General features: G+C 38.2%; 1 protein-coding gene across 1 annotated transcript; it reads right to left on the bottom strand.

Annotated features, from left to right (window-relative positions):
• Positions 1-608: 608 nt before the first annotated feature.
• LOC140141598 (uncharacterized) lies at positions 609-27,449 on the bottom strand. Its single transcript, XM_072163510.1, has 17 exons — positions 27,408-27,449; positions 23,491-23,604; positions 22,598-22,645; positions 19,952-20,030; positions 19,186-19,399; positions 17,401-17,504; positions 16,960-17,072; positions 15,982-16,075; positions 15,365-15,537; positions 14,375-14,545; positions 10,160-10,252; positions 9,537-9,629; positions 7,365-8,106; positions 5,817-6,557; positions 4,596-4,797; positions 2,706-2,763; positions 609-1,612 (listed from the first exon to the last, which is right to left on the bottom strand). The coding sequence occupies exons 1-17, from the start codon at positions 27,447-27,449 to the stop codon at positions 1,559-1,561; spliced, it is 3,135 nt and encodes a 1,044-aa protein (XP_072019611.1). The 3' UTR covers positions 609-1,558.

The following is a 27,449-nucleotide window of genomic DNA, read 5'->3' as shown; positions in this document are numbered from 1 at the left end:
TTGCATTCTGAATCGAAGAATGTCATTCTGATATCAAATAATTTTGATTTTTGAAATTGCAATTTAATACACATTTTATGGCAAATCATTAAAAATTGATATTTTGATATTTAACAGTACTTGAAGTAAAATTTATAAATCTGATGATTTATACTTAAAGTGTATGTAGGTGGGATGAAAAGCCGACGATCAATTGAAAATTTTGACCTTTCGTATTGAAGATATGGATTTTTTTTCCCAAAACACCAAAAAAAAATTAGGTCTTTTTGGGAAAAAATCCATATCTTCAATATGAAAGGTCAAAATTTTCAATTGACCGTCGGCTTTTCCTCCCTGCTACATACACTTTAAGAATATATCATTAGATTTATATAATTTACTCGAGGACTGATATATATCAAAATTTGAAAAATATCAAATTTTTATAATTTGTCATAAAATTTGTATTATATTGTGATTTTCAAAAATGAAAATTATTTGATATCAGAAAGACATGCTTCAGTATTCAGAATGCAATTCGATAGGTCTGAGGTGCTCAGCATGTCCCCAAAAATACTGTCGAAACGCATAATAAACGCTCATTTTAGATCCCTTAAGAATGTTAAAATTGAAATCTATTTTGTTGTCAAAATATACTCCTGCGAACATAGGCTTTCCAACAAAATGCAAACACTGCTGAAAATTGATTCCACAATTCATAATAAATAGTATGTACACAAAAATTTGGGTACATGATTTGCCAGTGGCGTAGCGTCAAATTCCATAGTAAAATTTGCCCAAAACTTCATGGCCTTCTCTTTCCTATCCTCACACAAATTCCATGAACGGGGAACTATTAGGAAAAAACAGGGCACCTGCGAATCACTTTCATTAAGCAAAATATGTAAAACAGTCTCTTTCCCACCTTGGTGTATGACATTCACAATAGTCAATGTTCGCGATTGAGCAATATGCAGTCTGGGAATGAGACTATAGTTCGCTGATTGCATGATCATGATATGATAAAGAAAATTAAATGGTGATTGCTTCAGTCACAATTCTAGTCATTTAACAGCATCAAATGTGCTCAAAATTTGCATTGATGTACCAGATACGATTTCTGTAAGTCTTATCGTTACCTGTGGAAAAGTAGGAAGTGAGAATTTGATATATTTTTTTTGTGTGTGTGCCTTTTTTTTCTTAAATTGCTCCCAGCTCAGACTTTGTATCGGACATGGTAGTGGAAATCGAAGACCGAGTGTTTTGGGCTATAGTAAAATGACCAAAAAACACACAGTGCCTAATTTGATAATATTTTTTTCTGAGTGTGTGCCCTTTTTTTCTTCTTAAATTGCTCCCAGCTCAGCGTCAGACTTTGTATCGGACATGGTAGTGGAAATCAAAATCCGAGTGTTTTGGGCTATAGTAAAATGACCAAAAAACACACAGCGCCCCCTCAATCAGTCCCAGTTACCCCAATTGGATGACTCGCGCTACGCCACTGTGATTAGCACCTGCTCGAGTAGTGAGTACAAACTTTGAGGTAATTGCTAAATGCCAGCTTGCAATCCTGCTTCCTTCATGTTGACATGTGGGCTGTCAGTGCAAAGAACTGCTCCTCCTGAGAATCACCCTGGAATCAAAAACAAACAAATCAGAATCAATAAATTATTTGATCAGTCAGTCACAAGTTTGAAATGAGCAGTAACATGAGTGAGTGAATAAATCATCAACATCAAAGATGACCAAGAGGGTTCAGTACAACAAAACCTCATCGCCATTAACTCCCCTGGGTAATGCTTTATATACAGTCCAACCTCTTTTATCCAGACCTCTTTTATACGGTCCTCTCTGTTATCCGGATGTGTGATCTTCATAGGAAAACAATTTTAAGGATTTCAAACCTAAAATGCATGCTCTGAAGCATTTACAGGACATGATGTTGCATATACAGCATTCAAATACATTTCCTCTTTCAGTATTATTACCCCATGTTGAGGTATATTTTGTTGTAGCAAATTAAAGCACTTCAGAACATTCTATACAGAATTACATGTCATTCACTTATATCCGGATTTTTCCATTATCCGACCAATGCTTGGTTCCATTATGGCTTCGTATAACATTACACAGGGGAGCTAAATGGAGATGAGCTCCTGTGTTGGTTGTTTGAGCCACATGAAAGGTTACTAGCAAAATATTGGTCACACAATGCTAGGGTGTCCCAAAATTCTCTTTACCATTTTGAGCCACCATATCTCTCACAAGTATTCTTGTACAGAAATTTAAAATATATTCTGATACCAAACTTGGCAATTTTTTATTCTTCACTGAAAGCTTTTTAAAACACCATTTCAAATATTGGGTATTTCATTGAGTTTATTTGCAGCTCAAAGTCTCCTTTTTAAACCACGGATATCAACTTTCACATATTAGCCAGGAATGTTTGCCGGTGATGTTTACCAACTTTATATATTTGACGTCGGACTTCTAAAAAAAACTGAACAGTGCAACTTTTGATTTTGTTACCTCCTTGGGTTTTAGATCGCAGTTTATTTAATTCTCAACCAATTTCAACAACCGAGGTCTTAAATCAGAGCTAAAGGGTACTACAGGTACTGGATGCTTGATTTAATTTTGACATTATATGTCTTTGTTTCAGATATACAGGAGCAAACATAACTGGTGGCTTAATTCTTTTGCGCACTGTAATGATTGATACCTACATGTTTATCCGGTGTTTTCCATGGTTGGCTGGATTCACTCACATGTAAATTACTATGCCTGTGACAAGACAAAAATAAAATGCAAAGATTATTAGTGGGAGTTGCCTATAATGGTAGAAATAGGAATGTTCCAATGCCACCTGTCTTGGAGGTGCATGCTCAGCTTGTTATTTATTATCAACTCCCCCATGGCCCAGTTTGAACAACCTGCTGGGTGACCTGCTTGCTGTACTCTCAGATTGAGTGCAAAAAGCGTAAACATTAATTTGCTGTACTCTCAGATTGAGTGTGAAAAGTGCAAACATTACTTTTCTGTACTCTCAGATTGAGTGTGAAAAGTGCAAACATTACTTTGCTGTATTCTCAGATTGAGTGTGAAAAGTGCAAACATTACTTTTCTGTACTCTCAGATTGAGTGTGAAAAGTGCAAACATTACTTTTCTGTACTCTCAGATTGAGTGTGAAAAGCGCAAACATTACTTTTCTGTACTCTCAGATTGATTGTGAAAAGCGCAAACATTACTTTTCTGTACTCTCAGATTGAGTGTGAAAAGCATAAACATTACTTTTCTGTACTCTCAGATTGAGTGTGAAAAGCATAAACATTACTTTTCTGTACTCTCAGATTGAGTGTGAAAAGTGCAAACATTACTTTTCTGTACTCTCAGATTGAGTGTGAAAAGTGCAAACATTACTTTTCTGTACTCTCAGATTGAGTGTGAAAAGTGCAAACATTACTTTTCTGTACTCTCAGATTTAGTGTGAAAAGTGCAAACATTACTTTGCTGTACTCTCAGATTGAGTGCAAAAAGCGCAAACATTACTTTGCTGTACTCTCAGATTGAGTGTGAAAAGTGCAAACATTACTTTTCTGTACTCTCAGATTGAGTGTGAAAAGCATAAACATTACTTTTCTGTACTCTCAAATTGAGTGTGAAAAGCATAAACATTACTTTTCTGTACTCTCAGATTGAGTGTGAAAAGTGCAAACATTACTTTTCTGTACTCTCAGATTGAGTGTGAAAAGTGCAAACATTACTTTGCTGTACTCTCAGATTGAGTGCAAAAAGCGCAAACATTAATTTGCTGTACTCTCAGATTGAGTGCGAAAAGTGCAAACAATACTTTTCTGTACTCTCAGATTGAGTGTGAAAAGTGCAAACATTACTTTTCTGTACTCTCAGATTGAGTGTGAAAAGTGCAAACATTACTTTTCTGTACTCTCAGATTGAGTGTGAAAAGTGCAAACATTACTTTGCTGTATTCTCAGATTGAGTGCAAAAAGTGCAAACATTACTTTTCTGTACTCTCAGATTGAGTGTGAAAAGCGCAAACATTAATTTGCTGTACTCTCAGATTGAGTGTGAAAAGTGCAAACATTACTTTTCTGTACTCTCAGATTGAGTGTGAAAAGTGCAAACATTACTTTGCTGTATTCTCAGATTGAGTGCGAAAAGTGCAAACATTACTTTTCTGTACTCTCAGATTGAGTGTGAAAAGCGCAAACATTAATTTGCTGTACTCTCAGATTGAGTGTGAAAAGTGCAAACATTACTTTTCTGTACTCTCAGATTGAGTGTGAAAAGCGTAAACATTCATTTTCTGTACTCGCAGACTGAGTGTGAAAAGCGCAAACATTAATATTCTGTACTCTCAGATTGAGTGTGAAAAGTGCAAACATTACTTTGCTGTATTCTCAGATTGAGTGCGAAAAGTGCAAACATTACTTTACTGTACTCTCAGATTAAGTGTGAAAAGCGCAAACGTTACTTTGCTGTACTCTCAGATTAAGTGTGAAAAGCGCAAACATTCATTTTCCGTACTCTCAGATTGAGTACGAAAAGCACAAAAATTTTAAACTTTATTTTTCTTCTTTTCTCTTACACTTACCTAGCTCTAGTTCTGCCCTCAAATGTTTTTGGTGAAGGCGTGCTGGTGGCCGATATCTCCAAATCATCCGGTCTCGGAAGCGACACATGGATTGTTTTCCCCTCTTTGGCTACATGGGATGGTCCTTTACTCATTGGCTTCACTGGTAGGTGATGGTCAAATGGAATTGGTGATATTGGGGGTGATACAGGTAGGGCAGAACCTGTAAATGTACAACATATATTTTGCATGAAATGTGTCAAATGAAAAGCACCTTCAAAATCTGTCTCATAATTTCATAATCCCAGGTTCACTTGCCCAGAAATGCTGATTTTTGAACTCTGAAAAGTGAACTTGAGACATTTCTGGGTGTTTTGTGGAGGCAAAATGAGGACTGAAATTTCCATCTTATCGTCACTAAAGTTTTGTGACGTAATTGCCCCCTTTGCATAGGTCTAATAATCCCTGGTCAAAATGCTTATCAAGAACTTTCAAACACATGGCCGTAGCATAAGAAAAAAATTAGCAGCTTTTAGACGTCGATTCGATCCCCCAAACAACATTGTTTTTTCGGAAATAAAACGTTTTGTATTTCAACAATTCTGCTGATCGCTGTAGCATAAGAAAAAAATTAGCAGCTTTTAGACGTCTATTCGATCCCCCAAACAACATTGTTTTTTTCGGAAATAAAACGTTTTGTATTTCAACAATTCTGGTGATCGCTGTCAACATGGTCTCCAACATGGTCAAGCAAATGATTGTGATTCCACTTGAAAGCCTGTCATTTTCACCGAAACTGCCTGTTCAAAATTTGACCCTGAAAACATAAACCAGACCTCTGCAACTTCTAAAGGTTCACAGTCAGTTAAATTTGCTAATTGATTTATTAGTCTGGTCCTGTTATGAGTTCCAAAACTTATTCAAGCATTATTTTTAGAATTTAGCACATGCAGGTATTAATTCTGCCTGTCCCAGGAGGAAACTGCCCATCCCAAATGACAGGTGGACGGGTGGCTGCTAACACCAGGCCTGGAAGACCTATTGGTAATAAATTGATTATTCATTCTTGAGTAGCAATTTGAAGTTTAATGTCAAGGTGAAAAAAAAACACCTTTTTGCCGTAAGGTCTTAGTTACCCGTTAGAAGACAAGGTTGCTACGTCAGCACGCAAAGTAAAAGATAAAAGTGACTCATGCCTGCTTTAGAGAGCATCAAAGAAATAAAGCCTGTAAATGAACCTACCATTTACAAATTTTGACTTGGCATCCGTAGTTCTTGCACTCCTGGCGGGCTCCTTCCCTTGGCTGCCTACACCACCACCTGAAGCAGACTTCAGCTGATTCAGTCGACTTTGGGCGACCTCATGCTCTTTTGTCAGCTGTGCTATTCTTGCACCTAAATCGGCATCAGCTTGGGCTGAACTTGGCAAACTTGTGTTCTCTGCTGTAAATGATGACATCTGCAGCTGCCTTGGAATTGGCACTGCTGTAGATTGTTTGTTTGAGTATAATGATTGAGAAAATGAACTGGGAACAGTGTAGGTTTGTGCTCCACTTTTAATGGAATGTATAGTCCCAACGGCAGTCCCGTCTGATGAACTCAACGGATAAGCACCGACAGATGCTACTTTTGGTCTAACAACAGAGCTCCTATCCCTCTGCCGAGGTGGTGAAAGAAGTACGGCAGGCTGGAATGGGATGTTAGTGTCGCGTGCCCCGAGGTGTCGCTTGTCTTCAAGAAAACTTGAAGTGAATTGAGAAGTCGGTGGTCCAGGAAAATGATCTGTGATGTGTTGATCTTGTGACAATCTAGTGAGAGCTACCGATTTGTGAGCTAATGTCTCTCCAGTGTTCAATGTTGTTGAGGCAGTACTTGGATCAGCTTTGGAACTGGTTCCAGTTCTAGAGGTCGCTTGTTGTAGGGCATTGGAGAACTCATCCACCAGGCTTGTGATATTGCTTGTTGTCATCTGTGATACGTTTACTGTTTAAAAAACAAAAATTATTAATCTTTTGTTTCATTCAATTTAAAATAAAGACTTCCCAAAAAGTAACACAGCTGTTACAAATGCATCTAGAAATTCATAGTAGCCTTTGGTAAGGTGGACCATAACCAAGGGAATGCGATAACAAGGGAATTATGGAAAGCAACAGTCAGTGGCGCATCGCGTGGCCGCCCCAACCCGGGGGCTGAAGAAAATTCAATTTTGCCGCCCTTCCTCAACAGCCCAAAGTCCGAAAAGGTTGACCCAATTTTTTCTCGGTCGTTTGAAAAGTGAAGAGCAAAAAAAAGGGGTTCAGGCGCGAGCGCCCTAAAAGCAGCCCATTTTGATGTATAGTACCATTTTTTAAATAAAATTTTTGATGCTTTATCAAATTTTTCCGCCCTTTTTAGTTACTAATTCTTTTTGCCGCCCCATTTAGTTTTTGCCGCCTTCTTCTTCCGCCGCCCCTTCGTTTTTGCCACCCCCTACTTTGACCCCGGGGGGCTGGCACCCCCAAAGCCCCCCCAAAATACGTGCATGACAGTTGGGCTGTGGTGGAAATGCCAGAAATCTATCTGTTGACTAGAGAAACGATTATTAAGCTTGATTATAGTCTGCCCAGCTAATTTTGTATTTACTCCACAAACAAAAACATAACAAGAAGCTAATCAAAATGAGAAAGAGTGGTGGGAAAGGGCCTAAAGCCTTGTGCTGTATGAAGTCTGGAATGTCAGGGACCAGGAAAGGGCAAACACACCTTTTTTAGGACACAGGAAGCAAGTAATATTTAGTAGCCTCAATCTCACCTGCTGCTAAGGGTGTCCTAATCCCATCCACCTGTTTGTCACTGGCAACATCAGTTGCTTGCTGATGATAACCATGTTGATGAGACTGTCTTTCCTGTGATGCATTTAGATGATGACCCTGTATTCGCTGGTGTAATATCCCTGGCGGAGGTGCTGACTGATGTGACGCTAACGGCCGGGGCGAGTTAAGATGATGTGGCTGTGATGAGATAGTCTGGTGTGCTCCCTGGTGTGGCATCCCATTTTGTGATATCAGCCGTTGAGAAGGTTGTGGCTCCATAGGGTGAAGTTGATGGGGTTGCGATGACATCAGTTGATGTGGTTGAGATGACATCGGTTGATGGGGTTGCGATAACATCGACTGATGTGATTGCAATGGCATCGATTGATGGGGTTGTGATGACATCGGTTGATGGGGTTGCGATGACATCGGTTGATGTGGTTGAGATGTCATCGGTTGATGGGCTTGCGATGACATAGGTTGATGTGGTTGCGATTGCATCGATTGACGTACCCCCTCTTGTGATACCTCTGGTCGTGTTACCAACTGATGGGCTTGTAGTGAATGGGGTTGACCAGGCTGGTGGTGTTGGTGTGGTGGACCCCACTGCCTGGGTCCTACTGACTGCATTAGAGTTTGCTGAGATGACATGCTGTGTGGAATGGATTGCTCTTTTGAAGGCTGAGGTACAGATTTCACTGCTGATGTTGTCTGCAGTCCTAACTTGGAGGATAACATTTCCTGAGAAAATACAAACAGTCAAGATGTTAACTTACAACACTTATAGAAGTTTATTATGAAATGATAATTAGGCTAGATAGGAATGCTTTACAAAATTGAGCTTCCAATTTGGGTTTATTCCAAACATTCTATCAGGGCACACCACATGATATGGTAAGAGTGATCATAAAGATACGATGGGCCCAGAGGACAACTAACGCATAAATTCTGTTTGTCCTCAAAACATTTTGGTTGTCCCAAAAATGTGTCATATATTTTTGAGTGCAAAAAATCAAATTCGTTTGATGTTTTTTGCTCTGGAAAATCCGTAGCTACAAATTGGTAAACCTGTGCAAGCTTCAAAATTTGCCGTTCTGATCAAGTACTGGCACCATTGGTAACTCGGTGAAGTGGTTAATTAAAAATATTCAGAACTGGACATGTTGAACAAGTGGACATCACAGCATATGATACTACATGTATGTGCTAGTCCACAGATCTCTCTTAAGGTTAGCAACTATTTTAAACTGTTGCGATTTGGTAGTTCACACCATCTTACGAATGGTAGTGAGCTTTGGCAAAAATTACATTGATCATTTCATAGCGTAGTGTGTAGAATAATTCAAATATCCCAGATATACTTCTGCAGGTCCTGTGGTTCTTGAGTTATGTTGTAAAGCGGGCTGAAACAACAACACTTTTGTAAAACGTACATAACTCATGAACAACAATAAATCAAGCATGTTTTCAAAGTATATGATTTGTAGAATGAACTTTTGTAATACATCAAAGTGTTATTTTTCAATAATATATTGATTTAGATAATGAAAATCAATTTTATTTTTGGCTCCTTCGACCAACAATAGAGAATCTACCCTTAACAATATAAATTACAATCAAACATGACAAGTGAAAACTTAATTTCAAGTTTTATTAATATATAAATTATGATTTTGAAGGTAAAATATAGTGGTCGTCCAGGGGACAAGTAATAGCTCAATATGGTTGTCCCAGTGATTTTTGGACACAAGTACAAGTGCTTATTTCGAACACTGTCTACAAACCTGATGAATCTATTTAGTGAGAGTAAAATTGTTTTAATCTATTTGTATGTTACAAACCTTTCTATGTGAATCAAATAGAGAAGTTAATCTCAACTATGCCAAAGTTAATCTCAACTATGCCAAAAGGCTGTCATAATCTGATTGTATCTTTGCATCTATCTTGGTTACCGTAATTAAGATGGGGTCTGGTGGACCATGTCTGTATGTTCTTTTTCCCTTCCACCAGGCCCAAGTACAGGTGAATGAAAATGGAAAAAAAAAAAAAAACTATGCCAAAAGGGAGTAATTCAAGGTATTATTGACTGTTTGGAACACACACATGCTAACTGCATTAGCTGCAAGAACATTTCCTTTGCTAATCATGATGAATCTCTTCAAGAAATTTACCTGAATACTCTTTAGCTGCACCTGTGTATGTGCCATGTACTGGTTGAATTCTTGCTGATTCTGAAGCTGCAAATCCTGGGTAGCTAGTAAGTCCTGCAGTCAGATAATACAAAAGAACATTTGTAATAATTACATTATACCCTACACAACATACCCCGTGTGTGCAATTTATATCTTAGTTGCAATGAGGCATCACACCCTTATGGTTCTCAGTGAGGAGGTTATTCCGTAATTGTACCAAACATTTCTTGCAAGATTTGTTTCGAATAGCCCTAGGACAGAGATAACACTAACACAAAATAATACATTTTGTATGTCCAAATTGCACACAATCATGCCACATTATTGTGGTATAGTGCAGATTTCGGCATATGATACGGCCTGTGTACATGGCCCATTATTATTGTATTGAATGTATTCCTGCTTTTCATGGGAGCACCGGCCATCCAGATGGATGGGGATTGACAGATATGGCAATTTAAAAAAAATGTGGACAATGCAATATTTGTTAGTTGACGGCAGAATTAAATAGTAGATTTTCACACCCCTGAGAAAAATAAACAAATCAGAAATCCGACTAAAATCAGAGAATTGACAGGCATATAATTTCTTGCCATTCTTACCGCAGTGATAGCATCAATAAGAATTCTCTGTTCAGCCACCTGGTACTGCATCTGTTCTCTCATCTGTTTCTCTTCACCCATTCTAGACTCAGTCTGTAAAATAAATTCAGTGTAAAATAATCATTTAATTTGGGAAAGTTTAGGAGGATATTAACCTCACTGGAACCCAAATTGCATTTTTTTTTGTAAATATTTTGCAAAATTGTGTTAAATTTTTCCAAAAGTTGGACTTCAGGTATAAAAATGAGTCCAATTTGCTTGGAAAAGATTGGTATATATATGGGATATGGATTTCTATCTTGTATGTATTTTGTGATTTGCGTCTGTCAGCGCTTGACCAAGATAGAGTAAGTTTGTAATACTGAAATGTAAAGCGTGCATTACGTCGAAAACATGCAACAGTAATAGGAACATTGGTTATCACTACGCCAATATTCCTTCGTCATGGTAGAGTTAAATAATCGCCAAGTTTGCTCAGTGTATCTAATAACATACAGCAGTGCGAATTTAGATATCTTTCCAAAGCCTCAAAGTTTCTCTAACACAGTTTTTCAATTGTTCAGACACACTCAGGCTACAGCCCTTAGATGGCTATATGCAGCTTGGAAGATCATCAGGATGGAAAAAAGCACTCAACACCACTGAATTGATCACCATTTATTCTTGTTATGTTTGCCCTCTACTGGAATATGCCGATGTGATCTGGCATTCTTCTATTACTGTCAAGCAATCCTTGATGATTCATCATATCCAGAAGAGGGCTTGCAAGATTATATTAGGTTATAACAAGTACATTTCTTACAAACATGCTCTCAGAACTTGCAACTTGGAATCCCTTTCCACTAGGAGGGAAAGTCATCCCCTTACATTTGCTCAGTCGCTTCCTTCTGGTGAACACAAAAGTGGGCTTTTCCCTTGTAGAAGGAAGGAGGTCCATGGTAGAAGTCTCAGGAATGATGATGAATTTTACAGGCTGACCATGCGCACATAAAGATTTGCCAACAGCCCAGTGCCCTACTATATCCATCTTGTCAATAAGTAGGTTGACTCGCCTCTGGTTTTCATCTTTTCCTCAGACTCTAACTTAAGTGGTTGCTCACATTTTGATTTTTCTCATCTTGGTCTGTTTGTATAATCTTCTATTTATGTATATTTATATTTATTTTTGTAATACAGGTCACAATTCAGCATTTGGCTGTGATGTATCTGTTACTAAAACCTAAACCTAATCCACCATATGGCATTAAATTGGATCGTGTACATCGTTGGCTGGCTGTGAAACATAGGCTACATAACATTCAAGGTATCCAGGTCCATTTTAGTGATCTCCATTATAACTTCAGTGGAGTAGTGTCTTCCTTGGTAGTGTACACTACCAAGGAAGACGCTACTCCACTGCAAAGCAAAGATCATCCTGATCTTACCAACGATGCGCCGCAGACTGGAGAAACCAGCCTCACACGTAAATACAAGAGAGTGCATCTGTCAGCATTTCATGTATCTGTAATAATCATTAACAAGAACATCAAGACATCTGACACCACACTACTGACAGAACACAATACATCTAAACTGCTGAAGTCTGCTGAGCACAGGGCCTTCTACTATAATGCTCCCAGAATGTGGAATTGTTTACCAATCAATATGCGTGAATATACATCACTTGCTGTTTTAAGAACTCAATCTTAAGACACATTTGTATAATTATTTCTAATTGTTCTGTTGCTCTGTATATATTTAAACCTTTTGCCACCTTCAATATTATTATTATTATTTATTATGTAAGACAGACATTTGCAGAGTTCATCTGCATCCGCGGCAACAGGGCTATAGATGAAGCAATTTCCCTTGCCTAGGAATTAGTTGGGGCAGAAGCCAAATTAGAGCGATCGACGTTGGCGCATCTACAGCGTCAAGCACTTGAGGGAGATTGTGGGCAAGAATGCAGAGGACAATGGCTGATGTAAGCTCACTGGAACGAAATCAGATTGCAGAGGACACTTTCAGGGAGGCTATCCTAACCCTTTTGAGAGAAGGAAGGGGGTAGTACAGCAACATATTTTTGATTGGCCCTGCAAATTGTGGCAAATCATTCTTGTTACAGCCACTAACAGGAATTAGCAAGGGATTTGCCAATCCAGCAACCACATCATATGCCTGGATTGTAGTTGAGGAGGCAGAAATCATCTTGCTGAATGATTTCAGATCGAGTCCACAGGTTATTACCATTTTATTAGTTTGCAAATACCGTAACCCGTTGAAAGTGTCCATTTACTAGCAAAAAAATGCACTACCGGTATCACAAAGACATTTTGATCGACATAGACACGCCTGTGTTTTGCGCAAGTGGCCAAGAAATCAGATTTGTAAGGAGAAGAGTTGTAGTGGAGTGTGAGTTGTAGATGATGAGTGTTAGATGGAAGAAAATCAGTCTTCATAGTCAGATCCAAACTGATCAGTAACAACATCTACCACCCTGTGTCCACTGCTTTGCCAAACTTGTCCTTCAAAACCAATAATTCCTGAACCCACAAAAGTAAACCTTAAAGAATTCCAGACCAAGCTGTGATCAACTCCCCAGCTTCAGACTTCATGCCAGAAGGCCAAATGTTGTGCCCCCGTTGACTGTAGAACACAGTAGAGCCCGGTTAAACTTTGCAAATGCCCATGTAATTTGGGACCTGCACAATGGACACCTGATCTTTTCACGAATGATGAGTATAGATTTTGTCTCATCTCAAATGACGGACATGCACTAGTCTGGAGAGAACGAGGACAACAATATCATGAAGAGCATATTGTTGAACATGACAATTCGATCATGATATGGGGTGGCACCAGTGTTGAAGGACGTACAGATCTCTATATCATTCCCAGAGGTGGTGTCACTGGTGAGCGGTATTTGAATGAGATTCTCCGACCCATTGTTCTTCCTTATGCTGCTGCTGTTGGCAAAAATTTTTTCTAATGGACGGTAATGCTCGTCCCCACAGGGCCAGGTTGGTGGAGAACTTCCTTGAGGAAGAAGGCATCGGGCACATAGAGTGGCCAGCTCGCTCGCCGGACTTAAATCCGATAGAACAGGTTTGGGATTTACTGAAACGCAGGTTTAGAAATGAGCCACACCTTCCCCAGACGTTGGAAGAGCTTGGACAAGCACTACAAAGGGCCTAGCAAGACTTGGACCAAGAAGTCATTCAAAGGCTCATTGCAAGCATGCCCAATCGCTGTCAGGAGTGTGCTCGTAACCGTGGAGGTCACACACATTATTGAATTGTCAGTAAAGTCTTAAAACATTATATTTTACCGTTCTTTTCATGATATGCTAAAGCTCAATTCAAAAAGCAATTTCCAGTCTTTCAGGACTTTGGTTCCCAGCAGCTTAGATGTCCAATGAACCGTAACAGAATTCTCTCTCATTTTAAAGTCTTGTCATGACTGTGTCATCTGGCACTTAACAAATCTTGAAAGATAACTTTGTTTGCTATTCTGAGAAATGGGCTAATTAGTTTTCTGCTTTACACAAGATTGAAAAGAGATTAACATAGTTCAATTGCAGTCCATTTAGTCCCACAAAATTAGTAATTTGAATTGTTTTATTGGAATGTCATCTTTACACACCTATAACTCAAAAACACGTCTACCAGCTTGTTCTGGGTTTTGTGTGAGTGGGTAAAATAGGGCTTTTCAAGTTGAAATCCATATACCACCTATGGAAGACATGACTTTAATCTCCAACACAGGGAGTGTGAATATCAAGTGGGACTACCTAAAAGGGTGACTCCGCACAAATTCACACCTGTGTGGGAGATTAAGGTCATGTCTTCCATTGGGGGTGTATGAATTTCAACTGGAATAGCCCATTTTGGAGCAGACGACATTGAATGGGCGACTCCATTTGGAATTCACACCCCTTTGTGGAAGATTCAGCTCATGTCTTCCATAGGGGGTGTATGAATTTCAACTGGAATAGCCCATTTTGGAGCAGACGACATTGACATTGAATGGGCTCCATTTGAATTCACACCCCTTTGTGGAAGATTCAGCTCATGTCTTCCATAGGGGGTGTATGAATTTCAACTGGAATAGCCCATTTTGGAGCAGACGACACTGAATGGGCGACTCCATTTGAAATTCACACTCCATGTGTTAGATTCAGCTCATGCCTTCCATAAAGGGTGTGAGGATTTCAACTGATATAGCCCATATACATACCTCCTTCAGATAACCAATCAGCTTCGCTATTGTTTGCACCAGCAAAGAAGTGTAGCCAGACACACCAGGTGCATTGTGGGATAGGCTTGTGCCACCATGATCAGCAGTTTGAGGTTGTCTGCCTGTTGCTACCTCATAATCAGTCATCTGCTGTGCAAGCCCTCTTAGAACCTGAAAGTTCAGAAAAATGATGAAAAAATAGTAAATTCTTGAACTTTAAAATCAACACGCAGTCACGTTGAAAGAAAGCGCTGGAAGAAAATACTAAACCAACAATTTCCTTCAAGTCACAGTCTACATCCTTGATTGATTACAACATACATGCAGCCAGTGTTCGATTTACCACCTGCACATTATGCAGGTGACTCTGATTCTGTGCAGGTAAGTACCTGCACAAGTGCATGTAGAATTTTAGTCGTAAATTACAGTTGGAATCAGAAACATACAATGTGCCTCTGAATCACAGAAGTAATATAAATATCACTTACAAAATGACACCAATTTTTACTTTTCATTTGTAAAAAAAGATGATTAGTTTCACAGCACAAACTTCATATTTTATATGGTTATGGTTAAATTGTGTGCAAGTTACTTTCACTTTGTGCATGTAGATTTCTATGTTACCTGCACAAATGCAAGAAACTTTTTTCTGGTAAATCGAACACTGCATGCAGCTGACGTACATTTTTCTCTCTGCCAAGACTCATCCGCATACATCACATGTACCACTTACAATCCTTGACAGTTGACACGAGACCCCAATATCTAACCCCAAATCCCCAGCAGTATTGGGCTATTCCATTTAAAATCCATATGCCCCCTATGGAAGACATGACCTTAATCTCCCACACAGGGAGTGTGAATTTCAAATAGGGCTACCTGAATGGGCAGCTCCATGCTGTATGGATTTCAAATGGAATGGCTAAAGACTTGACAAAACACAAGGAGCTCTGCTGGATTGGATCTATTTTTAAGTACAAAGAGACTTACTGTAGACAGATTGAGAGAATCTTCCACTTTCTGTTCTTCTGCCACCTGCTGCTTTTCTTTCCCAATTCTGCTGCGTGTTTTCTTCTTGACTTTGACCGTGTCATTTATCGCGTTGGTTGGGGGCGCAGAGTCGCCATCGGCTTGGCTGGAATCAAGACTTTCTTGATGTGTTTCTGAAAATCAAACAAATTGATTATTTATCAAATTAGCAGTTATCTGTTTGTTTCAGCATGATGACATCCCACTGCATAGAAATCTAGGAAAACTTAAAATATTTAAGAACTTTTTGCAACTTTTTTTTAAAATTCAGAACAAATCAACTTGTGAGTCTCCAAAGCCGGCTATAAATCTCAAGCCAAACTGTGTGAACTGTACACCATTTCTTGCAGACTCGATCGTTTGCCAAATAAATTCTCCAATCTGTATTTTCTGGCTGTTGACAATTAGTTATTACAACAGCATAGCATATGGAGTGGTTAAATACATAATACATGGAAATGCAAAATTGAAATCAACAGAAATTTTGGAAATAGGTTTTGTCATTGATATAACATTGACACTGAAAAAAGGGATGTTGAAATCATAAAATATCCCTTAAATATCCTACTGCAACCAACCGTTAGTTTGTTTCTTGCCATAATCCTGGTGAAGCCTGGAGTTGCCAGTATTCTGAAGCAGAGATGCATGGGTGCTATCATAGGGGTGACTGGCCTATAATAAAATGAAAATACAAAGATTAGTTAGGCTTAAAAAAAATAGTATGCCTCTAAGCTTGCAAGATTTTAAAATCCAATGCACAATGCATTTTTCCCTGTCTCCCCTTCCCACCCCGACTCAAACCCAGTCAAAATAAGCTTGAAATGCTTGTAACTTTCAAAACTTACATTCTTATACATATATTATAATGAAATATTTTCACTAATTTATAGTGTATCATACAATCATACCAACAAATGCTTTCAAAACATATTTTAATGATATTTTTTTGTATTTTGTAAAGAAATTAAACAATTTTCCGAGACAAATTCACACCGCAAAAGAAATGCGCACGGCGCAGCTTTGAGACATACTTTTTTAATTTGGCCTTAAGTGTAATGGTTTGCTAGCACAAAGTTTATACTTTTTTGAACTCACAATAGGTAAAAATTATAATTTTAGTCCTTTTTAATGCATTTTCCTTTTCTGAGGTTTTTTTTCGGGTATTCAAGTACAATTAACTTTCTCTGATCACAAGAGCTGCCAAGAGCCTGTACTATCAGTAAATCATAATTGCTCGATCCCTTCAAAACCGTACAGACTGGGTGCCTCCATTCTGCAGAGGGGGTGGACAAAATATAAGGCACCTCTGACAAACCTCTCTGAAAGGTGTTGGGGTTAGTGACATGAATTACATAAGCATTTTAAATTTGAGAAAATTATACTTTTTCTCTTTGCTTTGTTTTAACATGGTAATGAAAAGGACACTTATTGGGTGGGCTATCTCACCCACTCAGGTAACCCCATTTGATATTCACACTTCCTGTGCGGGAGATTAATGTTTTCCACAGGGGGTGTATGGATTTCAATGGGAATAGCCCATTAAGTGGTGTACGTACCTGCTTTGTTTGTTGCTTTTTAATAAAGTCTTGGAATCTGTCAAAATTCAAGTTGCTATGGAAACTCACTGGGACATTCTCTTTATCCTCTTCAAGATCACTCTCTGAACTCCCTGAAAAGACAAATCAATGACAATTATTTTGATTTTACTGCTTGATTCCTGGCATCTGATTGGTTAAAAACAGGTCGATAAGTCACTTCATAATTGGTCATATCGCCACACTGGCATGTGTCCTGTATTTCCTTACATTTTCCACTTAATGATAATTTTGCTGATTGAATTTGTGTTGTCCAGTGTCACTGGTTATGGGCAACTTGCATCAATTCATTCAAACGAGTTTCATGGGGTCTGATCACCAACTGAATTGAAAGGCAGAGACACCTAGCTCCGGACTAGCGTTGGGACAACGTAGTATCGAGTCAAGTCAAATTAAACTTACCATTACCCTCCATATCATTTAAAGCCTGTGAGTTCATAACAGATTCACTTAGCAAAGTCATTCTGCTTGGTGTTTCCGGAGCCTCTGATATGGGGCCTTGATGTCTGTGAATGAAGCAAAGAAATTAATACTGGTTAAACTCATTGTCTTCTTGTGTTACACTTTAGACAAGTATATTATAGTAGGAATTGCAATTGAATGAACGCAGCTTTCAGTAGTGTGACTTTTTTGTACAATACGCGATGTACGCCAGCGTGTGCAACTGTGCACGAGTAACACAGAAATGAATCCAACCATGCCAACATACTTGTGATTGGTTAGCATTGTATCCAAGGTCGTGTGTTCACGTTGTAGTTTGAAATACGCGATATACAATCACGGTTGGATCAAGTACTGCTGTTGAAAGTTGCATTCATTCAATTGGAATTCCTACTATAGGTAATAATGCGATACATAATATATGTTGCCTACATATTTTCAAGTTCTTTAGTCACACACCTTTAAGAACCTAGCAAATATATTAAAAGTTCTTGACCTCATCGACAGCATAATCTCCCATTTGTCTTTATCAAAATTGAGGTTTTGGTATCAGAAAAAAATTCATATTTTTCTCATTATCTCAGTGAAATTTAATGCCCGAGGTATTTTGCCCTTTAAGTGGTGTGAAAAAAACGTAGCGATTACCACACCGGCAGTACTATCCTATGGGGCATTGTTCATAAATTACCAAAATTTTAAGTCCAATCTGAGTCGAGTCGAGTCAAATCAAAACGAGTCAAGTCACTGCAAGTCTAGGTGCAAGGGGCTATAGCATTTGAAATACAAACTCCCTCTTTGGAAGACATGACTTTCAACTTCCCATACAGGAGGTGCAGATTTCAAATGGAGCATTCAAGTACCCCATTTGAAATTCACACTCTATGTCACGGTTGTTTGATGGGATCATTTATTAGTTTTTCAAACAAAACATCATGTACAACAAAATTTTAGGTTTAAACATCTAAAAGTGATATCATGCTAATGTATACAGATGCTTTTGAGTCATTCTCAATTTTGATTTCCCCTTTTTTTACAAAATTATTCACTTTTATAGCATTTTTAAAGCTTTTTCGGATATAAAATGTATCTATTAATGACAAAATTGGTGGCGCTATTTAGTTACTGGAAATTACTCTTTCAAGCTTTTAATACAAATAATTCCTTTTATTGTTTGATAAAATATGTTTATAAAATTTCCTTGCTGCTTGTTTCACCTATTCCAGGTGTTTTAATGGCAGTATTAATCACCTACCCTTGCAAATAAAGAAATATGATTTAGGATAAATAACACCATCTATAGTTTGCATTTAGTTAATAATGAAGCCAATTCTATATACATCAAACAACCGTGGTGTGTGGAAGATTAAGGTCATGTCTTTCATAGGAAGTATATGGATTTTAGGAATAGCCCATTTGAAAGGCTGTATGTCTCCAAATAGATCTACAACAACTGCCATGACTCTGTCACTTACAGGGACTGTCTTTTGGAATTTGCAGGAGAGCATTAAATAGTTCTTCTGGAGCCTTCAAGGAGAGCTGTTTAGAGCATTTACAATAGAATGTAAGGAGAGAATGGTCAACTAAGGAGTGCCAAAAATCACTCTCCTATATATATCAGATTTAAGGCGAGCAATAGAGACCGATTGCTCTCGCTATCCTCCAAAGACAGTCCCTGTCACTAAGAGACAAGGTGTCCCAAAGCTCATCGTATGAAAGTCAATGCAGTCCCCACCCTCTAACTCTTACCTTTGACCTGGTTTTTGCCCAGGTGCAAGAGTGACATTTGGAAAGGCTGTATGTCTTTTGGGATCATCTCCAAACAGGTCTGCAACGACCGCCATGACTCTATCGCTGTGAGACAAAGCATCCTGGAGCTGGGACTCATCGTACAAGATCTCACGAAGAAGCCTGGTACCCCTGTAGTCACTTGTGTTGTGTGACTGCTCATTCTTTGCTCTTGCTGGAAATGGAAAAATAAATGTATCGAGGTAGTTCATAATTTGTAATTACCTTACTGACCTGGGGTCCAATTCACTAACTTTTACGAAGCTTTGTAAGTCTCGAAATCGTTCGTCTGAGCTTAAATTCATACAATAGTACAAATTTGTATAGCAATTGTGTCTTTTTACATGCAAAATTCCATAACTTTTGTGTAGCACTTTTCTTAAAATGTAGAGCATTTTGCTATGCAATATCAGCTATATTATGCCCTGGTTCTGTACAGAGCTGCCAACATTTGAATCTTGAAAAAAGGGAGATTTCCTGTTGCAATCAGGGAGATTTGTCAAAATGTGAACATCTTAATGGACAAAACCATTTCCTTTTCAGGGAGATTAAGGGTTCTGAAGGTTTAAAAGTAGGGAGTCTCCTGCGAAAAGAGGGAGAGTTGGCAGCTCTGAGTCTGTACATTTCCTGCGTGTGTTCTCTTTTGGGTGGCTATATGCACAAACACACAAGAAAAAACACAATGAACAAACAAAATATAACAATAATTTAACTTCTCATAGCTCACCTTTAGCGATTTGTTTCTCTAACTTCTGCTGACGAACAGCGTCCAAATTTTTGGACCTGTGCACACTGCGACGATGTTCCTGTAAATGAACAAATGTTGAACATTAGACCTGACAGAAATAATTACATGTGTTTCTGGTAACATGCATGCTGGGAGTAACAATCAGTAAGGTAAAAAAAAAAAAAACAGTTATTTAACATAGCATATTTTAAAAGGATTTGCTTATGATAGTGTTTCTAGAACTTTGCTCCAAATAGTGAATCTATTAAATCTGTAATATTGAGCCGTCTGCATAATGTGTTTCACATCTCAATGTCAGGGGTGTGATTGGTGCTTTCTGAAAAAAAACCCAAAGCAATGAAATTGCGAAGCGGAGCGAGCGAAGCGAGCGTAGCTCTCGCCTGTTCCGGCGGGGGGTCCAGGGGCCCGCTTAGGGCCCCTGGTGGGGTCCAGGGGCAACGCCCCGGTGGGGGTTGGGAGGGCGAAGCCCCCCAAAGCCAGAGGGGTTTTACACACTTGAGCACCACTGGAGATGCAATTTCATGGGGTCAAATGCAAAAATGAGAAACTGTTAAAATACTTCACTTTATAGTATCAAAACATTTATTATCTGTGAATAGATACTTCCAGTATCATATCATTCACATACACATGAGAAATTGCATCACCATTTTTGCACAGTACAGTGTGTCTATAAATCATCCAGTCAGGGTTCTAAGGAATTTTCATTTTAAAATTGGAGATTTTCTCATATCTGGAACTGAAAATTCCGAAAATCTTTTTTTTTTTTTTTTGAAAATCCGGATTTTTTTTTTTTTTTTAATCCCAAAAATCCGGAAATCCGGAAAAATCACACCCCTGCAATGTACCTACAATTGATGTGCATCACCATTTTTTTCATATCCCACCGTAAAAATTTTGCGATAATCGCCATATCGTGATACTGCCCTATACTTACCTCATTTTCGTTGTTTTATAGTACATGTCAGCAGGAACAGCAGGAAGGTGCCAATGTCTGGCCATCAACCTACATTTTGGCATCATGAGGCCAATCGTGTGAGGCCTATATTTGTGATTTTGTAATCACAATATAGCGGCCATGCACAAAGACATGGTATTTTATATCCATTTAGATGCATGAATTTGTTAATTTCCTCAATATTATACTTATAACGTAATCACTATTTGCTATTACATGTATAAACTGGTATTCATACCCTCTTCTTTATAACCAATAATTATTATGGATTTGTAGCGGATGGATTGGGTATTTTTCAGGCAATCCAAATTCAGATTTAAATGTTTATTGAATGAAAAGTTAGGTTTTAACGCAGCAATGTCCCTATTTATAAAGTACCACTGGTCGCATGTCATAAGTTGGGTATGCTAAAAGGGTGGAGGGATTACACTTTTCTGAAAATTGTGATACAAATTTGATTGGCTTTCCGTAACCCCATACCCTACAGCAGTGGTTGATACCTCATTTTAAGCCTAATATTATACTATTTCAGTCTACTGAAGCATATAATTATACATTATTCAGTAAAAAAATCACATCAGTTGAAATGAAAAATGCCAGGGGTGGAGGAGCAGGCGGATGTGGAGCAGGCGGATGCGGGAGTGTACAATAGGGCCTATGTGAAAATTCATATGTCAGCATGTCAAAACTACTGGTTACTTTTTCAAATCTAGGGAGGGTATGATGTATTGACAGCTTTGAATGTTGAATTTGTACAACTAAAACAATTACTGACTACTTAGGTGGTACTACACCCCCTGATAAATTTTTGACTAATTTTGCATTTTTCTCAAAAAGTAACTACACACTGGTAACAAAAGTTATATGTATATTATATGGGCAAGGAATCAATTACTTCACTGAAATTTCAGTGATTCAAGACAAGGGGTCATTATATATGTTAAGAAATGAGGTATGTTCTAGCGTTACCTCTTTTCTTATCATAAATAACGTATCGCTTGTCTTGAGTCACTGAAATTCCAGTGTAGTAACTGGATTCCTTATCCCTCTAATATACACGACTTTTGTTACCAGTGTGATATTATTTTTTGAGAAAAATGCAAAAATAGTCACAAATTTATCAAGGTGTGTAGTACCACCTTAAAGGGTTATATGTTCCATTTTTTCATTTTTAATGAAATCCTAGTTGAATTTCAGTATTTTTAGCAATATGCTCATGTACATTTCTCTTCTTGATATTCATTTCCTCAATAATAGAATAACCATCTTGCTAATTACTCGTAAAAAGGTCATTGACCTTCACAATGTAATTAACTTACGTACAATTATTTTAAAAAGTTCATTTGAAGCATTAATGTATTGAGAACATATCCTCCAAATCTGATGACATTCTTGCATAAAATAAAAATTTTACAGTCATTTTTGTAATTGAGGTCCGATTTGAGAAAAAAAGCATTTGAAAATTGAGATTTACATAGACACCTGTGTATTAATTAATTACTAATTAAGCATTATCTCAAAAATTAAGCATGTGTTAAGGTTAAAAATGGTGTTAATTATTAGAGATTGTCAATATATACAACATATCCAAAAACACATTTTTTGTCATTTTTGACCATGTAATGGAAATTGTACCCAACTTATGACATGCGACCCACTACACTTACAATTTCTTCAAAGGTAGCTTTATGCTGGTTCAGATCAGTCACAGAATCCTAGAAAGAGACGTGCAACAAAGAAAAGGATATTGAAATATTGATACCGTATGTAGTTTTGGACTCGCATGAAAAGCCTATTCACAAATTATTTTGAGAATGATTTTAAAGAGTTATATATTATTATTAAGGTGGTACTACTACACCCCCTGACAAATTTTGTGACTAATTTTGCATTTTTCTCAAAAAAATAATTACACACTGGTAACAAAAGTTATGTATGTTATAGGGGCAAGGAATCCAATAACTTAACTGAAATTTCAGTGATTCAAGACAAGTGGTTCATTATATACCGTATTTCGTAAAATAAACGCCCCCAGGGCGTTACCTTTTCCCAAGGAGGGGGCGTTTATTCAAGGTCAATTTTAGAACGATAATTCCCGTTAAAATCATTAGGTTCACTTCCGGGTTTCCAATCCAGATTTTCGCCAATTACTGACGCTAATATTATCAACCATGTGGGCAACTTGGTAAGCTTACTACACAAGATAGCATGGAAATATCGGCATTTTTGAAACATCTTAGTTGAAAAAAGTGGTGGGGGCATTTATTTGAGGGGGGCGACTATTTGACGAAATAGGCCCTACGGTTTGTTAAGAAATGAGGTACATTCTAGCTGTACCTCTTTTTTTATCATAAATAACGTACCGCTTGTCTTGAGTCAATGAAATTCCAGTGTAGTAACTGGATTCCTTGCTCCTATAATATACATAACTTTTGAGAAATGAAAAAAATAGTCACAAATTTATCCAGGGGTGTAGTACCACCTTAAAGAGTTATATATTACATGTGCGCTGTTTATATTTTTAAGGCGGGCATAAACAAAGATCAATGAGTTCACTTACATCCCATGCTGCCTGTGGTCTGCGTTTCTTCTTCTTTGCTCTACTGCCATTTAGACTGGACAGTGACTGTGAACGGTGTGGAACACGAACAAATGACATAACTGTGATCTGTATCTGAAAATAGGATAGAAAAACCAAGGATTGCCCAGAGTTAGGTATGTTATGTGACCAAATCTTTGGAACAAAAGTTTGAAAGTGTTTTGCATGCCTGAAGGGTACTGAACAAATTTGGCTTCAAATTGTCAGGCATTTTTGGAAAAGGTCAAGGTTAAACAGGGGTAAAAATTATAAATTATCTCAAATTTTTTCAAAAGTATACCAAATTAATCACCTGGCATAAGGAATCCAAAAAGGTATAGTTTGCCCTATCTTTGACCTTTAGTTACAGACTACAGAGCTATATGGTCAGATAACTTTTTGTGTCAATAACAACACAAAGATTGGGCCGAGTGTTTAAACCGAAAAAAAGCCATGCACAGAAGTGTTGCTTTTGGATATTAGTAAAGCCTTTGATAAGGTGCACTATCATCAAAGAATGTACACTGTCAAACTTTAAGGGGGTACTACACCCCTGTGGTAATTTTGTGACTATTTTTGCATTTTTCTCCAAAAATAATAACACACTGGTAACAAAAGTTATGTATATTATTGGGGCAAGGGATCCAATTACTACACTAGATTTTGGGGGTCCATCGCGATTTTGGGATTTTGAGAATTTTGCCAAACACACTACTTTTCAATGTAAATTCACCAATAATAACCTTTTTACAACATACACTATGAAATCTTGACAATGAAAATCACACTGAAAAGCCTACCTCAACGCTGAAATGCGTTTTCCCATAGAAGGTCTACGCTGAAAAAAATTATCAGCAAATTTTCAGTGTATTTTTCAACAATCGGTGCTCTTGCTATAATGAGCAATGATTCTGGCTACTAATTTACATATCAATTGTGCCGATCGGCATCTATGGTAACCGTATGCAAATGATCATAAACTACTACCATATACGGGAGTGTGATCCACGCTGAAAATGCGCTGAAATTCTTCCGTGACAAGCGCAGTGCAATCATTATTTATTTTGATCAGAATATGATTCAACATGTTTAAGTACCACTTGACACTTCGTATTATCCCAATTGAAGCTAATTGATGTGCTATTTATAATGTACATAATCCGTGACCGTTATCCGTGACTGTTATCTGGGACCGTTATTTTGCCTAAAGTACTAGTTTGCTTTTATGTTTAAGTTTCCCTTGTTGGCGTCGGCACCTTGGCCTTTGTACTAGCTTTCAGTTTACGTTTATCCCTATAGGCCTAATTATAAATAGTGTTGGAAATCATTTTCAAATATAATGATTTTAGTAATTTAATTTTAGTTATTAAAAGTAAAACTATATTTTTACCCACCCTAGGCCTATAATTATTAGTTATTTGAACTTCGCCTATGGGGGAAAAAAGAAAATGTTTCTTGGCTGTAATTTACGGTTTGTAAAATTATGTGGTGAATACTAAAGTTTGCGTGTACCCAGGCATCGAGACTGGGATCGAGACATTCTCAACCAGGGACTCGTGGAAGCATCGACACTACCCAGTCCAGTGATATAGACGGAGGCCAGCCGCGAAACCCCGGCCAGCTGATGACCTGTAGCGAGCCTAGATAGCGGCCCGATGCTAGCAGGCCAGATAGCCAAACTCTTCAGCTCGTTAGATATATTTTCGCCCTGGGTTTTCGCCGTGTTGAATCTCCACTCGTTGCACTCTAGGAATGCTAAAATTAAATGAAAGTAGTGTCTTAAAAGGTCCTATGATGATTCGATCCTTGAACGTTGAACAAGTAATTTGTATTCGATCGACACATCGTGTAGGTCTACCCGCTTTAAAAATCAACAAGAAGTTCAACTTGAAACATCAAGGGAATCAAGTTGAAGGTAAATTTATTTTGATATTATAGACGTACTTCATGTGCAAGAATTTATCACAAGACTTGTAATTTTATAGGCCTATCTTGCACATTTCTTACCTGATTTATATTGCGTGTATTGCTTTAAATCATTTCAAGACATAATTTTTGTTCAGCAGTGTTTTTCGTACTTTTTGCACATGTTCCCACTACATTTTTTTACAATCGTCCGATGACGGCATTTTTCTTGTCAGATACTTGTCATGCTTGTTCTCCATCTCATCATGACAACACATGCACATGGTATAGGGTCATTAATTTATCTTTTCCATTTTTCAAAGACCCTAGAGTGAATGTTGCATCGTATTTCCATTTTAAAACGTAGGCTAAGTCATTGGTATTAGGCTATATCCTGTCCAAAAAATGGACCCGTAAAGTCGACTGATGATGATGAAAGTCTATGGATCAGTGATCCTTTGCGCGATCCATCCATGGACATTGCCCTGCACTGCAGCTCGCCTGCCCGATGCCTACCATGAGCCAAAACATCATCTTTCTTGTTGCTATTAAACCTCACACGAAGCCTATCGGAGATATCAGTGAAAATCAGGGTGAAGGCAGCCTTTCGCCTTCGGGCTGGTGTTGTTCCAAAAAGTTCGCATCTCTAATATTCTGGCTGACCACACTAGAAAATTCAATTCAATGAACACAACCTTGACGACATAGATCCCGCCAGCGCTCAGCGCGGCGGGGCGGCGGGCCCGCCATGGAATCCCAGTTCCGGGCCCAGTTCACTGTCTGATTCAGGTACAAAAATGGCTTGAAATTTTGAAATATACCCCGGGAACGAGTACACCAGGCCTCGCTTGCAGTACGTGTACAATTTAGTATTTAGCACCATGGCATGGCAACAGCTGATTTTCTCTGGAATATTGCCAACAAGCCCATATCAGAGAGTTGATATTCTTGAGAGGGCACTCTATTCACGTGGTTTCTTTTCCAACGCTAAAAGATCACGAATTTTGGTGGTTTGCAAATGAAAAGTGTCCGCACTATCGATTGATTACGTAACTGTTATGAATAATGTATTAGGTTTTCAATGCAATCGCCTCGACCCATCAATACATATTATCTGTATTTATCAAAGTACTTGGAATAGCAATCTGGTGAGTTCACTGAACTACGCCCTAATACTGATGGAGTTTTAATGGCGTTTAATGGCGCTAATCCTCTCCATACACAGATGAACAAATACAATAGGAGAAGGTCAACACATATGACCTCCTATATGACATGTTATATGAGATGTACAACAACCTGAATATCATAAAGATCAGTGTTCGTTTGTGCATATGAACTGCATATTTACAATACTAAATATTAGTCGTTATATATTATGCCAAATATTGGTATTATGACAACACGGTATATGCATTGTATATAAAACAACTAATAGATCCTGCTATCATGGCGTCAGGTCATTGGTTCATCATATCCCGTATGTTTCTTAAAATTCATTCATATTTGAGACAAATTTCTGTGCCCATTTTATAGGCGTACAGGTGGATCCGGGTTTTTTGGTCATTTTCATTTCTTTTTGATGAAAGAATTAAGGTTTTCCACTGCACGGAGGCCACTATGTGATACTAATTTAATGCTATATTTATAAATTGAATACGTGTTCCCGTTTGGCTCTATAGCGATTTCACAGAAAAGGTATTTCTAGTACAATGCAGCGTCGGACTCTAGCTGAGAGCGTAGTAGCCTAAGTCATGGACTCCAAGAAAGGCTCTCCATACACAAATGAACAAACACAAAGGAAGGTAGTCTCCTCCGTGACCAGCTTGATTTCGATGGAGCGAAAACAAATTGGCTGCAGAGGAGACGGGTAATTTTGCCATGCAAATGAGGTGAGTGTCATCCCCCTGCCCATATCATCGGTACATTACCATATGTATCGAGTTGTAACCATGGTAACGCCGGGCGGTGGTCTTTGTGGTCGATGTCCATACCATTGGTACGTCTACGTGTACCATGCATGGAGTTGTAACCAT

This window comes from Amphiura filiformis, chromosome 19 (genome assembly GCF_039555335.1).
Source record: "Amphiura filiformis chromosome 19, Afil_fr2py, whole genome shotgun sequence".
In the NCBI taxonomy this organism is placed as follows: Eukaryota; Metazoa; Echinodermata; class Ophiuroidea; order Amphilepidida; family Amphiuridae; genus Amphiura; species Amphiura filiformis.
The sequence above is the reverse complement of the archived record's forward strand: the minus strand, read 5'-3'. Positions and strand labels throughout refer to the sequence as shown.

Bases quoted from the DNA above. Each gene is read 5' to 3' on its own strand.
- LOC140141598 (XM_072163510.1), bottom strand. From the start codon at position 27,449: ATGGTTACAACTCCATGCATGGTACACGTAGACGTACCAATG. The intron at 15,538-15,981 runs GTTGGTTGCAGT...TTTGATTTTCAG, and splicing joins TGGCAAGAAACAAACTAACG to AAACACATCAAGAAAGTCTT. The intron at 4,798-5,816 runs GTAGGTTCATTT...GTACATTTACAG, and splicing joins CAAGTCAAAATTTGTAAATG to GTTCTGCCCTACCTGTATCA.